The 15,996-nt window shown below is 36.0% G+C and overlaps 2 protein-coding genes across 9 annotated transcripts; both read right to left on the reverse strand.

Moving 5' to 3' along the window:
• Positions 1-870: 870 nt before the first annotated feature.
• LOC131001577 (RNA demethylase ALKBH9B) lies at positions 871-4,885 on the reverse strand. Of its 4 annotated transcripts, XR_009093972.1 has the most exons (8): positions 4,765-4,806; positions 4,466-4,681; positions 3,443-4,033; positions 2,291-2,376; positions 1,879-2,189; positions 1,723-1,794; positions 1,270-1,640; positions 871-1,070 (listed from the first exon to the last, which is right to left on the reverse strand). XR_009093972.1 is itself a non-coding variant. In XM_057928060.1 (7 exons), the coding sequence occupies exons 2-7, from the start codon at positions 4,635-4,637 to the stop codon at positions 1,355-1,357; spliced, it is 1,518 nt and encodes a 505-aa protein (XP_057784043.1). In that variant the 5' UTR covers positions 4,638-4,681; positions 4,765-4,806; the 3' UTR covers positions 871-1,354. The 4 variants fall into 4 exon arrangements, 2 of the variants coding, with proteins under 2 accessions (XP_057784043.1, XP_057784042.1); XR_009093971.1 differs by having other exon boundaries at positions 4,466-4,885; XM_057928060.1 differs by having other exon boundaries at positions 871-1,640.
• A 1,807-nt stretch (positions 4,886-6,692) lies between these two features.
• Positions 6,693-11,248, reverse strand: LOC131001635 (transcription initiation factor TFIID subunit 15b). Of its 5 annotated transcripts, none has more exons than XM_057928181.1 (7): positions 10,934-11,248; positions 9,555-9,970; positions 9,011-9,074; positions 7,996-8,069; positions 7,712-7,887; positions 7,222-7,302; positions 6,693-6,948 (listed from the first exon to the last, which is right to left on the reverse strand). In XM_057928181.1, the coding sequence occupies exons 1-7, from the start codon at positions 11,115-11,117 to the stop codon at positions 6,900-6,902; spliced, it is 1,044 nt and encodes a 347-aa protein (XP_057784164.1). In that variant the 5' UTR covers positions 11,118-11,248; the 3' UTR covers positions 6,693-6,899. The 5 variants fall into 5 exon arrangements, 3 of the variants coding, with proteins under 3 accessions (XP_057784164.1, XP_057784166.1, XP_057784165.1); XM_057928183.1 differs by having other exon boundaries at positions 9,555-9,840; positions 10,934-11,240; XR_009093975.1 differs by having other exon boundaries at positions 6,787-6,948; positions 7,645-7,887; positions 10,934-11,234.
• Between the last annotated feature and the right edge of the window lie 4,748 nt (positions 11,249-15,996).

Genomic DNA, 15,996 nt, shown 5'->3' on the forward strand with positions numbered 1-15,996 from the left:
TGAGGGTAAGAACTTACATATAACAAGAATTCTTGGAAAGGCATTGGCTATATATATGGGTTCTTACAAACCTCTCTCACTCTAAACTATAAACTATCTTCTTCTTTTTTTGAATTAAAATTATAAGAGATATCTAAATATAATCAAATAAGCAAATTCACAGGTGAGACCTAAACTCACAGGTGGGACCTCTACATCACAAAATGTGTGAAAATAACCTCAAGCATGCAGAACCACTACCTACATAAAAGCAGGAACACTATCCACACAACCACTCGCAGTAGGGATTGAACCCAAGACTAGAGAAATTTTGGGTGCATCAATTTTATCACTTGGCTAGGTCTCAATTGGCAACTATAAACTACTATTGATCGATAATTTCTTTATAAAAAATGATAAATTTATATTTAATTTAATTTTCGTCTCTCTTAAAGACTTGAATCCAAAACCACAAACTTATTCCAAAAATTGATGAGTTCAGCGCAAATCTTTTCGATTTAAATGCTGAAAATAGATCTTATTTTATAGATTAAGATTGACTCAATTCACACACACACACACATATATATTAATTTTGATACAAGATAAGAATTCTTTTGTATAAAAAATTCTTACAATTTATAACAAAATTTACAAAAGTTAAAAAAATTAAATTTATAATTTATAAATATATCACACATATCATTCAATTAATTACCCTACAAACGTGGGAGGAAATAAATAGCTAAAATAATGAAAGAATACATCCAGAAAAACAAGTCCTTCACCAAAGCGTTGATGCTAACAATAAATTGATGTAAAGCCACAACCAACAAACACTGGTTAACGTCAAAATCATCCAACATGAAGACTTAGAAAATGAAATCAACATGGAGAAAATCCCAAATACTCAATTAAACAGAAAAAAACCGACTTAAATATACAGGTTGATCCATCCTCAAATACAAGCAAATTAACGAAGAAAAAAAAAATGAAAAATAATCTTCAATGAATTTCCTCTTGAATGGTTATAGCCGTTTTCTAACATTCCAGCCAGCTTTGTAAGTTCGAATTCAACTATTCAGTTGAGCCTGCGACATTGACACCATTGGAGATGAACACAATCATCATATCCTCAAAATAGGAAGCACACAAACCACAGCAGAACATACCAACAATTCCGTAAATTCTCAAACACCCACTTGCGATCTTTCCACTCCTTAACTAAGTTGAAGTTTTTTAAGTACGGACAGCAGTTTGCTATAGCTATATATTTATGATAGTTGATACCTGATGAGTGGTGACGGAGATTCGCTCGGCAGATAGGTTAGGTTGGGAAATATATTTCAGACCACTGTAACATATCTCTCACTCATCAATTTTCCAGATTGGACTGGAACCTTCTCCTATTTGGAGGACCTTGTCTTGTTCGGCCTGAATAGCGAGGATTTGGATATTCTGAAGCCAATCCTCTTCCCCTATCTGTCCTAGCCTCTCTTCCATCTACTGGCCTTTTCGAAACACGTCTGTGTCTTGAAGCACTATACTTGCTGGATCTTTCCTCTTCATCCGGTAATGGTTGAAGCCCTTGCAAATCTGGTTCAGGAGTGTATCCGATTGGCCTTTTAGTTTCATCCATTCTCCTAAAGGTAATCGATATCCTGGAAGTAAAATGGGGTACGCATCATAATTTTGGCAGATGGTGATAAAGAGAAGATATAGTCAATTTCTTTCCAACAATACCTTTTGGAAGGGACGGCTGGGATGCAGTGCTTAGCCACATCAGCTCCGTTTCCAGTTAATACAAGAACAGATCTGGTCCAAAAATTAGGGAAAGATGATTAGATGAAATGAAAGATCCAGATTTAAAAATAAATGTTAGTTGCATCATATACTTACCCAAGTGGCAGGGGAATCGCAAAAGAACCTTCAAATTCACCAGGGCCTGCTATTTTCAAGTTCGACCCAAAAAGTATATCACACTCGCTAAGAAACGAGACTGTACAGAATGGCCTAACAAACTCATGATTATCAATATGAGGCGGTATACAGTCCCCTTCTTCATAGATATTCACGATACAGCTATCAGGCACGCAAGAAGGTGGCAAAACATGCCAACGGACAAGCCTTTTGATCATGACCTTGAACAATTGAGGCAACGGATCGACAATTTCAGCCTTGAGGATGCCTGGCGGATTGCCCTTCTTATCCTGCAATCCAATTATCATATAAATTGAATCTGTTAGATCTAAACTTTTGAAAGCACATAAACAATATTTTCATATCAAAAGCAGCATTTTCGATCACTTACTGTGGCATAGTTGTAACAGCAACCAAATTGAAGAGTTATACGCCCTTTCCCCCTCATCCACTTCTGAGGCGCGGTATAAGTGCGCGCTAAGTTACATAGAAATTTTTTTAATTAGTACAGTGGCTTGGGCAACTAGAAACTACTCTTAACAGTGGCACAATGAAGATACTGTCAATTTGAACCATGGAATGGAGCACAAACTCCTTAAGCAACCAGGATGCCACAAAAGTAAAATGATGATTGCAGATCAAATAAGCAGAAGAAGTTGCAAAAACTAAGGATACTACAGGAAAATATCAACAGAGCGACTAAGAAAATAGGTCATAAAAAGGCCACAACACTGACAACAGATTTTGTCAATTTTCAAATTCCCTTTTCCAGTCCTCTCAATTCATCCTTTAACCATCCTACGAAGCATATGATATATTACAAAATGAATCATTCTTTTAGCAACCAAAAAGGAAAAAACAAGGGAAATTCTAACCATCATTACATTCAAGCAATCCAAGAAGAGTTGGAAAGAATGAAACCTGAGCCTCTGAACCAAATCTTAGGGCAGCTATGTATTTTGGCAAATTATTAAAGTATGATGCATGTAAACAAGAATGGTATACAATATCTTATAATGTAGGTTACAGAATGGTAGATATAAATTTTCCTTCTAATATAAGATTATATATTACTTATTCAAGTTAGTATATATTTCATATATATGCACAAAGTATACATCTAATTACACACTATATCAACATGGTATCTTCTAGACTAAGAACATGCATGTATGCATATTCATGGCGAGGTATGAGATAATGTAATTCATATCAATATACACAAGTAGCTAAACCATCAATATATATGCTTATATAAGAACACATTTAAAAATTATAAAAGCGGAAACCATGAGTAATAAAACATTTTTCCTTATAAAGGGATTTCGCTTTATACCTAATGGGGTTCATTACTATCTTCCAAGGGGAAAATTAGGTAAGCAAATAGATAGCACAAAAAATAAATAATAGTGATACGGCATTCTCAGGAAAGTGCTCACAAAATGAATAAATTAGGTATTCTGATGGTTATCATAGGGCAAGGTAAAACAAACAATAAAGCTGAACTAATAATACATCACTCAATTATGTGATAACTCCTCACCTTTCAACTGGCCATTCCTTCCCATCTCTTCGAGCTGTTCAACGTAATTGACAATCCTTTTTTGTTCTGCTGCACTAAAGATAGCTTTATGTAACTCCAGCCCATCGAGTATGTTTACAAGTTTCCCATTGATCCTTTCCAAACATATAAAGTCCTTTTTCCTTTGGACCCCATAGAACCGAATGTATTCTCTCTGATCCCTCGACAATGCCACCTTCGGTTTAGCTTCAGCCACTGATGTTCCTTCCAGAAAAGAATCATTCGCATCAACAAGCCCATTGCTCACATCATTGTCTTCTTCTGCCGCAAGCTCATCCTCCATAGCCATATCTGCCCAAGACTTTTTCAACCTAGGGCTTGCAATTCGTGCCGAAGAGTTTAATGCTTCGCTTGTTGATGATGCTTCAACAGCTTGTTCTGATAATTGATCGGCCTCATCCTTCCAACTACCCAATGAATGTGTATCATCATCGTCATAGTTATCTGCACTGTCTTTGGCACTCCCAGTGGAACGGGCACTACAGTTACCAGAGTCTTCCTTACAGTGATTCACATCTAAAATACTTGGTGTAGAAACAGCAGCATCCCGTTCTACATTCACAAATTTCACAACTTAATTAAGTGATTAACAGCCACCTAAACATATATATAAAAGCACGCAAACTTGATAAAATCTATCGAATTGTTAGAAATTCAGCATAAAAACCCTAATAAGTTGAACTTAAGTCAAAAGAAAAATAGAAACTAGAGTGCCCTGCTAGTGGGTAAGAAAAAGTGGGAATTTTGTAAACAAAAATAATGAAATTTCGCAATTCCGTGAAGAAATTTCCACAGCAAAATAATACTATAGAATTCCTGATTTCAATAGCAAACTAAAATTTTGCCGAGGAAATTGATGGACAATCGTGGAAGAGCAACAGAATAACTAAACAAAACAACATAATTAAAGCAGCACACAAACATAATCCAGTCACATGCATATGTACCGATCATGAGGAGGAAATCGAGTATTGAACTGCACACCTGTGTGGAGAGATCGGATGCTGTCGGAGATCGTCTGCGTGCAAGATTTGCAGAGGCCGCGAGCTAAGAACGGCAACCAATTGGACAAGAATTCGGCAGCGATCCGGACTTCGTTGTCATCGTAGTTAAGGAGGAAGGGGTCCGTGTTTTGAGCTTTCGCGTGGCTAGTCATGGCGGAGGAGTCGCCGCAGAGAGAGAGAGATGCCTGAGTCGAGTCTTCAGATAGACAATATAGTATTATACATCATATATTATATATGTATGAAGGGAATAATAAATCTGTTGTAAGAATTTGGTACCTAAAAGAATTCAACCAAAGGGAAATTCCAGAAAACATAGGAGTCCTAGGGTTTTGGGGCAAAATATTATCTTTATTAATAATAAAATAATCTAAGTAATGAAATATCGAGGAAACTACGACGCTTTGGGGTTTTGGGGGAATATAGTATTTTGAATTATTAAAACAAATTATTGGAACGTATTGCTTTTCCTTGAATTTTGTATTTTCCTCGGGCGAGTTGCATATGGTTTGACCAATGCTTTCTATCTCATCAAATCAAACAAATTTAACTACCCAAATAGTAGGATAAAGAGCATGTATTTGAGTATTTCTATATGTTAAGAGCTACATGTATCATAAAATTAATAATCATAATTTTCACTTTCTGACACGTAATATCGATATATTGAATATACTTATATAACCTGCAGGGATCGAGCTAAAATTTTAAAAGTAGAAGGGAAAAATTATATTTTTTATATTTAAGAACATGTTTGGATGAAAGAAATTACAAATTAATATAGTAAAAAAATTAATACTATATATATATATATATATATATAATACAACCAAAATATAATAATTAAAAAATTATTCAAAAGACGGCCGAAATCGAGCTCGAAAGTTGACACGGTATAACACGATTATGTGATATATGCCCTAACATGAAATCACTCAAATAATATGAGCTAACAAATACTATGACATAACCCAATCATGAATCAAAAGTGGCATAACACAAACACATGATTTTGTTAGGAGCATGATTCCGCCGAATTTCTCATGAGATTAGATTACATTGAATATGACATGTAACTCTTCAATGTTTATGTTTTTTCTTTTTTGAGACATCTAATGTTCATGTTTTTAACTTATAGTAATAAAATAGAATGTCTTTCTTTACAATGCACTGTAATAACAACGTTCATTTTTTTTTTTGGTCAAGCGATAAGGAGTTAATGCATAAGATCAAAAGTCTTGAGTTCAAGTTTCATGTGGTGCGGCCTTTAAATTTCTTTATTTAAAATTATTAATTTATTTTTATAAATAACATCTAAATTCACAAGAAAACTATGGTAAGTTCATTTCAAAATTTAAATGAATGAGTCATTAATGCCTAAAAATTGCTATTTGAAACAGTTAGATAATTAGTTTCTTTCGTTTATTTGTTCAATGGGTGATGTTTAGCCCTTTGTTTTCTAGATGTAGTAATTTTCGGGCAATATCTATATATGTTTTTAGTTCGTTTGATTTTTCAATGTTTCTGTCACTTGTGGACATCGTCGTTTATGTGATACTAGTGAATTGTTATTTACAGGTTGGGGCCGCCTAACTTCACCCCCTGAGTGTTTGTTTTCAACAAAAAAAAAATCTCACTCTTCTTAGTTGCATTAAACATTATTATAATTAAAATATATATAAATAAAAATTACAGAAATGAATATCTAACAAAAATATAGGAAAAGAAATAAAATTAATACAAAAAAATAGAAAAAAAAGCATATGTTCATTATTAATAGGAAAAAGAGAAAAACAATATTTTAAATTTTTGATAACTTATTTATTTTAGATTCATTTTTTATAATTTTAATATCATATTAAAAATCTTGTCATGAACTTAAATTTAAGACACATTATGCATATTTGTTCATGAATCAAATTTAACAATATTTAGATAAAAATCTAAATTAAAAAGAATAAAACAGAGAATAAATTAGCAGGAGAAGAGAGAATATTGAAGGGAAGAAATTGAGGGGAAAAAACGCCCTTTTATATATTACTCATATGGATATAGATACTATCAGGTGCCAATATTGGATTACAACTTGCAAAAATGAAATTCAACTATTCGTGGCTTTAAAAAGTTGAAATCAATCTAATTCAAGAACTTCCACACAATCGTAGTTGGTAACATTTGTTCTGCTAATATAAAAGAAGAAGAAAAAGGGCAAGAAAATCCATAGTTCGTTGAATACAGCAAATCATTCTCAACAGCAGCAGGCAACCAAAATTGAATCTACAGTAAACTTACAAACAAACATATCGCAAACATCAAGCTTTGACACAAAGCACTGCAAAATATATGCAGTCTTATTCCCTTGATGGGAAATCACAAGAAAACAAAGCACAACATGCCCTCGGAGTTTCACAGCTCTAGGCAACACTCACAGTTTGAGCAGGAACCTCTCTCATGCTTTTGCACCTGCAAATACAAAAGGGCCATCGTAAACTCTCAATGAAGGCAAATCGGACTCCCAAGTCCTCTTCATTTGAACCACAGTTAGCAAACTAAGATGATTTTAGTGAATCAAACAAATGATTACACTAAATCCATTGCTACTCCAAAGTATACACGGTATTGTTCAGGAAAACATGGAAAGCAGAATAAAACAGAGTCAAATTCTTTTCTAGCTTAGGATGTTACTAAGCAGTTTTATTATCTAATATACTATCAACTTCATCTTAAATTACTCACCTATTACATTGTTCTCGTGAGGCATAATTGTGATTATTGCAATTTGAACACATCCAATCCCCATCACGCCATTGCTTTGCTCTGCATACCACAAAGAAGGTAGCATTCAGATATACAAAAAGAAGCTGTGAAAATACGATGAAGTCAAACTCTATGATTTTTAAGACAGTAGATTCTCTATCAAATCCTCAACAGTACTTCACGAAGATAACTAGGTTTGTGTATCTTACTTTTTTCTATATTAATATTACATTGATCATACAAAATTTGTAAGCATTATAAACTCAGTTTACCTTCAATATTTCTAAATACTGCTGCAGTACATGTAATCTGACAGAGACAGATTTATAAATAAGTGAAAAAGGAAAGAAGGCTGTAAAGGAAGGGGCAAAAGGCAGCAGAGATACAGATAACGAGAATTACTCCCATAAACTGCACACAAAAATGTGATATTAACCGACGCTGCATCTAGAAAGGAGTCCTCTTTTACCCTTTCCCAACAAGTGCAGGAGCTGGTGGCAGGCGAGACACTTGAAGGTTGACTTGCCAATTTGGGGGAACTGGAGTATTTCCACTGGGAATGGGAGGGTACATATTGTTCATTTGACTTCCACCAGGACTTTGGAATGATTCAAGCCCTGAATTTGGTTGCTGGAGCCCATATGCCTGTCAGTTAGCAGATAAGGGTTTAAATGAAAAATAGCACCAAAACAATATAAATAGGGAACTATATCTGCTATATAAGTTAAACTCATGCTAAAAATATGCCCATACTTGTCCAGCATTCAGTCTCTTATTATCGAAGTTGTGAACAAATTCTTCAGACGCCAGGCGTTTTGTTCCAAGAGCTTAAACAAAAGAGCAAACACAATATCACTAGCTTCTTCAGATAGTAGACCCGATAGTTGGGTTAAATCAAAGTTTGAGCGTGCTGACCAAAAATGCATGTATAGAACTTGAGGTCAAGACATTATGAATCAAACCCAAATACTTGGTGGTTGGAATAAGAGATTTTAAGCATGGCAATCATATCTGCTATGAATTCATCTCATGAGAGCAAAATGAAATCTTGTAACTTATTCTTATGTTTCGAGCCCAGTAAGGTACGTAATACAAATGAGTATTGTCCATAAGTTAAGAATTCACATCGGTTTTTTTAGGTTTAATTCTCAAGTTAGAACTTGGGAAGAGAGGAGCAAGTACTCTGTCCTCCTTATCTTTCTTCAATGAATCAGTGAAGCCCAATGCAATTCAAAACAGTGCAAGTTTTGTCAAGGGATTCAGGATATACCTTTAGTTTCCTCATTATATGATTGCAAGCCCCAAACTGTCTCCACATTATTATTATTATTATTATAACTTACTATACTCCACAAGTTTAAGAATGAACTCAGTAATAGCCAAATGTTCTCATGCCTCATGCTTCCCTATCTTTGAACACATACAAAAAAGTTTAGAACAAAAAACATGGAGAAAAAGATAGAATCATAGAAGACGCCACTTCTTCACACAGGATAACTAGAAATAGAATAAAGGAATGATATGCTAAATTATGTGCTTTCTTATCAAAAAATAGAAAACCGAAAAGTAAAACTAATTAGTTATTATGGCAGATTTCAAATTCATCTCCAATTGTGCCAATCCAAATAGGAACCAAAATCAGGTGGGCTAAGGAAGGGAAGACAATGTATGACATCAACAAATATACTAGATCCAATGGATTCATTCAGGGCATTACTGATTTGGAAAACACCAATAATTACTTTCAACTTTTATCAAATACACACACCTGTTACAGGGCTGACTAAAGATGCAGGTGCTGATATTGGTGCTGGGGCATTGCACTTTTTGCACTGCAAACGTAAAACTGAGATGAATAGGCTACAAGATTTTCCAACTAGGATTCATAAAGCAACATCAAAGAGAAGGCAAAAGTAACTACTATTCCAGACAACCACTGAGGAATAATAAACTAAATTGGAGATCACAGTTTTTAGTGATATAAACGAAATTTTTGAGGTAGACTCCTCATGAGTAAAACCTTCCTCATCAGATCACCATCAGATCAAGACAAGACCTCAAAAAGTATATACCTAGTGACAATCAACAGGCTCAGGAATAATTTAATCATTTCCTATCATTTCTCAACGTCACCATTCTAGCAGCAAACTGCATGCAGTTAATACTTTGAAAGCAAAACTCCTCTCAAACTTATCAACAACAGCCGCATAATACCAATTCAATCTCTTATTATTTTTTTCCCATAAATTGATTTTATATCCACAAATCTGAGGAAAACTATCAGCTTGGGTGCTTACTATACTTGTGCATACCTGTAAACGTGAGGAATAATTGTGGAAGCCACAAGTACACATCCAATCACCACTACGCCATCCATTACCATTAGGAGCTGGTGAAAGTTGATTTGATTGGCTAGAATATGAAAGTCCAGATATGCTGCCACCTCCCAAAGGCCAATTAGATGCTGACTGAAGTCCATAAGGATCACTAGGCTGGTTTCCATATTGACTGGTCCCTCCAACAGACCAACCAGAGCTCAAAGAGATTGATGGATGGAGAGATCCAACATTCAACATTTGTTCCATTCCTCCTCGGGCCCTGGCAAAATAAGTTGGATGAGTAGGGACAGAAGCTCCGGGGATTGCAACTGCCGGCATTGCTGCTAGCTCCTTAGGTTGGCCACACTTTTTGCACTTTTCTCTTGATGCATAATTGTTGTTAGTGCAACCTATTCCATTGCACACACACGCAACCCAGAATGCAGCCACGAAGTAGATACAAGCGAAGAATACGCACGCCAACCCGCCATCCAATACCAAAAAACACATACACAAAACACAAAACAACTCAACCTAACTGAAATCAACTTTCTTAATTATTGCAAGAGACGTACTAAATTGTACAACACTTGGTAAATAAATAAGAAGATTTCAACCAACACACATATGAAATATTGGCGTGTTTATCACATCATCAGTCCAAGATTAGTGTTAGCCTAGCCATAAAAGAGCCAAATGGTAAAAGGTGGAAGGGTGAAGGGGATGAAATTGAAACACCAGCAATATGTGTAAAATGGATGAACACGTAGTAAAACATTAAGTTCATGGTACTTCATATATTTCCTCGTAGAAGAACTGCTGAAATTCATACAAGGCATTCTACCAACTAACACTGCCCAGTCTGCCACTACCAATTGTCGACTTTGAGAAGGATCCTAGAAACTCAATGCAAGAAAAACTAAGTTCAGAAAATCTGATATGGACAAAAAGCCAACACGTCTAACTGTAAAAGGAAAACAAGGATCCTTTGAACAGAAATTAACCGGATAATTGGCACGCGCTATTCATGAAAACTAAAATTCACACTCTCATAGTCATATCCAGTCTCAGCAGCAATTACAGTAGCCAGTTCCCACATCCTATATTTATTAAATGATTATCAGTCAGCATATCAATTAGATTCACAACCATCATTGACTACATTCAAGCATGAGCTGCTTTGCACTTCCAAGTCCGCGAGCTAAGATAAGTCCAGCAGCAACAATTCACGGTATCGTGATAAGCACAGCGGATTATATACCCAATTTAACTCCACCAACAAAAACCAGGGTTTAAAAATAACTTCTATTGCAGGATTTCCAAGTGGACCAACACCATCAAATAGCAACGAAATACGACATTGGATAACATACCGGTGCAGATCCAATCGCCAATCCGAGGAAGCCACTTGGAGTCGGCAGGGGTTTTGGTGTCGACGAGAAGCCGCGGCTGCTTGCAACGATTGCAGAAGGATCGGAAGGCATAGTTCCGATTGTGGCATCCTCCGCACTCCCAGTCGCCTTCTTTCCCGCCGCCGCCAGCTCCGCCGCCTACCATATCTTTGTTTCTGTACGTTAATTTTCCGGCACTAGCTCACGGTTGGAAGCTGCGGCAAATGCTTCGCTTTAAATTTGGGAAAAATCTCAAATCGCTTCGCTACGGATCTTCAGGTGTTACTTTACCTTGGTTTTGCACTCTGCCCCCTTAACAATTTACTACTTTTCAGTTTGCACCCTGTAATAGTAGAGTTGAAAAATTAAGAAAAAATTATAATGGTGTGAAATATAGAGTAGTGGAAATCAATAGTTGTCCATGTATTTTTTCATCGAGTGTGGCGCTTCACCTTTGTCTTCGATTTAAGGTTTTGAATATATTTTTCTAATCATATGTGGTATTTGACCATTTGATTTTTGTGTTTCTTCATAAAAAAATTAATTTTTTAAATTTAGTCGTGATATTTCGTTCAACTATATTTTGAATTTAGATATATGGTACACATGATACATATTAGAATTATTCGTACCAGGCGTGCCAAGGACACTACGTACCTGAACTCGTACCAAGTGTTACGCGCCAGTTCTTAGGACGAATGGTACAATTTGGTTCATTTGTACCATTCGTGTCAAAAGATTGCGTTTTAGTTCTTAGGACGGATGGTACGAAATAACCACATTTGTACTAGTTGTTCCAAGTATTGTGCACTACAGATGAATGGTACGATAGAATTTCATTCATACCATTCATTCCAAAATTCGTGGCACGATGCTCACGGTTGTTGTGCACCGCCGCACTCGCGTAAAAAAAAATCTCACCAGAAATATATGAGCCACATTTGAATCCTTAAGTTGATCTATTTTGACTACAGGCCCTGACATACAATTTTTTTAGTCTTCAAAAGAACTTTTTGTGGCCACCTGAATCACCTCAATTGGAGTTCTGTAGAAAAAGTTATGACAATTCTACAAAAAAACTGTTAAAAATCATAAAGGCGACGATACGGTGGTGACGAAAGACGGCGAAGTTCACTGAATTCTGAGGAGACAGACGGTGGTTTCACTGGGTTAAATGAAAGTGTTGGTCGTTGGTGGCAGTGAATTGGAGAAGAGGATGACTTGGCTCAGGTGATGGCGGCGACATCGCCGAATTTTAGAAGATCGACGACGGTGGCCAGTGAGGAAAAAAAAAAGACTGAGAGAGACGTGGAAGTAGAAAGAGAGAAATGAGAAATGAGTTTCAAAATATAGATTTAAATTTGAATGAGTTCAGGGGTATTCTCGTCCAAAAATTCATAAATTGGCTAAAATTTTGTGAAATAATGTCGGTGGACAACTATTAATGAACCCACAATTGTTCTTATTTTTATGTCTGTTTTTTAGGCTTAGATAGAGTCTCATTCCTTATTTTTGTTAGTGTCTTGTTATTGGGAGGACACAATCTAGATATGAGGCTTTTTGGCAATAACATGTGTAGGTAAATGCATTTTTTTAGTGCTTTGATACTACCAATTGAGGTGTCAACAACATATAGGATCATCAAGGTAGCAGACAATCATGTAAATCTCCCTCGACTGACGAGGGCTAGTCTACATCCTCATCGCCTTGTCCAAACATCATTGGACTAGGCTATCTGCCATGGCTCACTCGAGCTGATGAGTATGATGTGAGGCAGATCTCCTTAAAGAAGCACACGTAAATGAATATTGATCAAAGGTCGAATGATGCTATCCACTAACGCGAGGCTAATCATCAGGATGCGCCGATGTAGAACGCTTCTAGCTAACCCTCGGTTGATTATTAGGATGCGCCAATATAGACCACATCTGGCTAAAACAGGGTTGGTCATTAGGTATTGCCGATATTGACGCACATAGTTGATCATGCTTTTCACTCCTCACTCCCACGTCCCATTTATCGATGAAGATCTTCGAGACCTCCTTCTCGAAGATATGCGACCAAGAATTCCCACATAGTTGTGATCACACATTGAGTCACTCAAGCAACTAGTCCATACTTTGAATCATTATCCACTATCAAGCGACTGACACTCTCACTCACACGACCAATCAGCTCATAGTCGCATCGACCCAATGTTTTTTTTTTTTTTGATCAGTAAAGTAAAAATTTTATTAAAAGAAAAGGGATCAAGGCATCAGGAATGCCAATCAAAACAACAAAACAAGTTTGAAGTCTTTGGAACACCAAGAAGTAAAAGTAATTCCTAACTCCACGATTTTGTAGGCCTCGTTCCAACTCCAAAGTCTCCCCTTAATCTGTAAAACAAGTCTATCAATATCCCAAGCCTTGTCCCGGAAACGACTATCATTCCTGCTTTCCCAGAGCAACCACACTGTTCCCACCCACAAAGCTTTAAGCAGTCTTCTTTCTCTCTTCTTTTTTCCAGCCGCAATGTAACGTGCTCACAACGTATATGATCTGGATCTGGTCCAATACCAAACTCTTCCTAGCTAAGATTATTGGATGGACTAGCCATCGGATGTGATAGAGATGTACCTGCATTCTGAGTGGATCGTTTGTGAGGCTTTGCACTTCACCTTACCAATTGTCTTTGTTGCTCGCGACAAAACCTTTTTCTTTGGCATAGAAGCAAGTACAAGCGATGAGGGTACCACCGATTCCATTATTCCAGCATATCGCCTTTCAGGTAAGAACCAAACAACAGATAAATTAGGTAAGATGATAGTTTGATAATACAACTCTTTGGTCTCCGTCTCATACAGAACTAAGGAAGGGTGACATAACACTGTAGAAAGGTAAAAAGAAGAAAGTGTTTAGTCCCCATATATTAGTCAATTTAAACATAAATGTAACAAAAATGTAGAATATAGAAGTTACATATTTGTGATAACACTCACTTTTCTATAGTTTTTAATGTTTTTAAGATGTCAATTTTGTACGGAATTGAGTGTTTGATAATTGTATTGTGCTTAAATTATTTTCTCTTGTAAAATATGATACTTGCCCCGTTGCCCGTACTTTGGTGAAATATTTTCAAAGTTGAATTTGGAAGAATGGTTTGAAAGAAAATTGTAGATCATCGTGATACGAGTTCATGAGCGCAAACAGATCATAAATCAGAGTTCAAAGGGAGAGAGATATGGTCGAAACGAAAATATTGTCCGTCGAAACAGAAAGCAACCACGGTTTTGCATGCGGCTGCGGCCCGTGACCGCGGGAGAAAGACGGAAAATCTCCAAAAAGTTGGCCCACATGCGTTTTTATCAGTCTTTTTCGAGTTTTGTATTGTATTTATACCTTGTGCCTATATATAGGTACTTTTGGCATATTAGACACATCTCTTCTCTCTCTTTTCATATTTTTCAATTTTAACTTTATAATTTATTTGTTTCATTGTTTTCATATCTCATATATATTTTCTGCAAAATTGAATATTCAAGTTGTTCATTCCAAATTCATTCCGAGTTTTATCAAATTTTGTTTATTTCAATTATTTTTTAATGTCTTCTATTTATTTAAGGCTAGTTTCGTTTCTGGTTCTAAAGTTTTTATCTAGTTGATTGAATATATGTATTTGATTTATTGATATTAATATTTCCTTCACATTGTGATTCATGATTCGTGGTGTTTGATTTCTTGTGACTTACCCGATCAATAATTTACATGTCTATCTGTTCAGTTTGAGACTTGAATGTGATAATGTTCAACCGATTCATGAATGCATGATATAGTTTACCTTGAGACTTAAATGTGATAGGTGGGCTATAGGAAGTATTCTTTGTGAGCTATTTTGAGTTAATTTATTTCCTTGAGAATTAAATGTGATAGGGAATTTATTAATTTATTTTCATAGTTGATCGTTAGAGAAGATTATGAATCGGATAATGATCTTTCATTACGACTGGACTAAATTGGTAATTGAGTCAATAGATTGGATGCATGTGTTTGTTTAACGACTGTACATTCCCTAGGTTGGTGTCTTTATTAAGTATTTGGTTTATTCTCTTGGTTTTATCTGTTGCATGAATATTGCTTTAGGATTTATTATGATTATTCAGAGTGTTTTCGCTTATCAGTCCTTGAGGATACGATACTCGTTTGCTATTTATACTACGATTACACCGTAGCAGTTGCAGTATTTTTGTTGCTATAAAAATAGTAATCAATTTGTTGAAAAAAGAACTAAAGTCCGCTAACGAATTTTAGGTCATTTACATCAAACATATGTGCAGTTTTAGTTTCATGTCTCGGCACCCACACATATGTCCCAAGTCCGGAATGACCTCATACAGTCATAAGACCAAATTTGTAATGCCTATGTGGATTCGTACATATGATAAGTCTTCCTCTAACCGCCTATCTCGTTCGGGGGCTTCTTCAACACACTTATCGCGTGGCATATGATTTGAAATAAGTATGAATCCCAAGGAAATTGCAATCACATATTTGCATCTTCAATCAATGCTCATGCCACCATGTGCAATCCTCAACATAATCCTTATCGTGACAAAGAATGATCAATAAGCCACCAGAATGTTGGTCGTTTTCAAATAGTCGTCGGGGTCATTACCAAGCATGTCCTTATTCAATTGGACCTACAATTCAGTCATAACAGTCCACTTGTTTTGAAAGAATCTGTGAAATAAGATGTCCGGGGAATGTGCCACATTTGAATCGTAGGGAATTCCCAAAGTGTAATCTAGTAACCAAACAATATTCTTTCATCTCAAACCGTGTGCTGGTTCCACCAACGTGAAACCACTTCTCTCACCCAGAGAACCCTCGTCATATAACTCCCATGTCATATAACCACTTCCACCAACAAGCACGTCGTCATCTTTTTCAGAATATTGATCTGAATATTATGATTAATATGTCCGAATAACTTTACATTTGTGGCCGCAACCATATGTACCAAGGAGGTCGCATTGAATAATAAATAATTCAAGTCAGATCAAAAT

The sequence above is a fragment of the Salvia miltiorrhiza genome, chromosome 8, assembly GCF_028751815.1.
Source record: "Salvia miltiorrhiza cultivar Shanhuang (shh) chromosome 8, IMPLAD_Smil_shh, whole genome shotgun sequence".
Lineage (NCBI taxonomy): Eukaryota > Viridiplantae > Streptophyta > Magnoliopsida > Lamiales > Lamiaceae > Salvia > Salvia miltiorrhiza.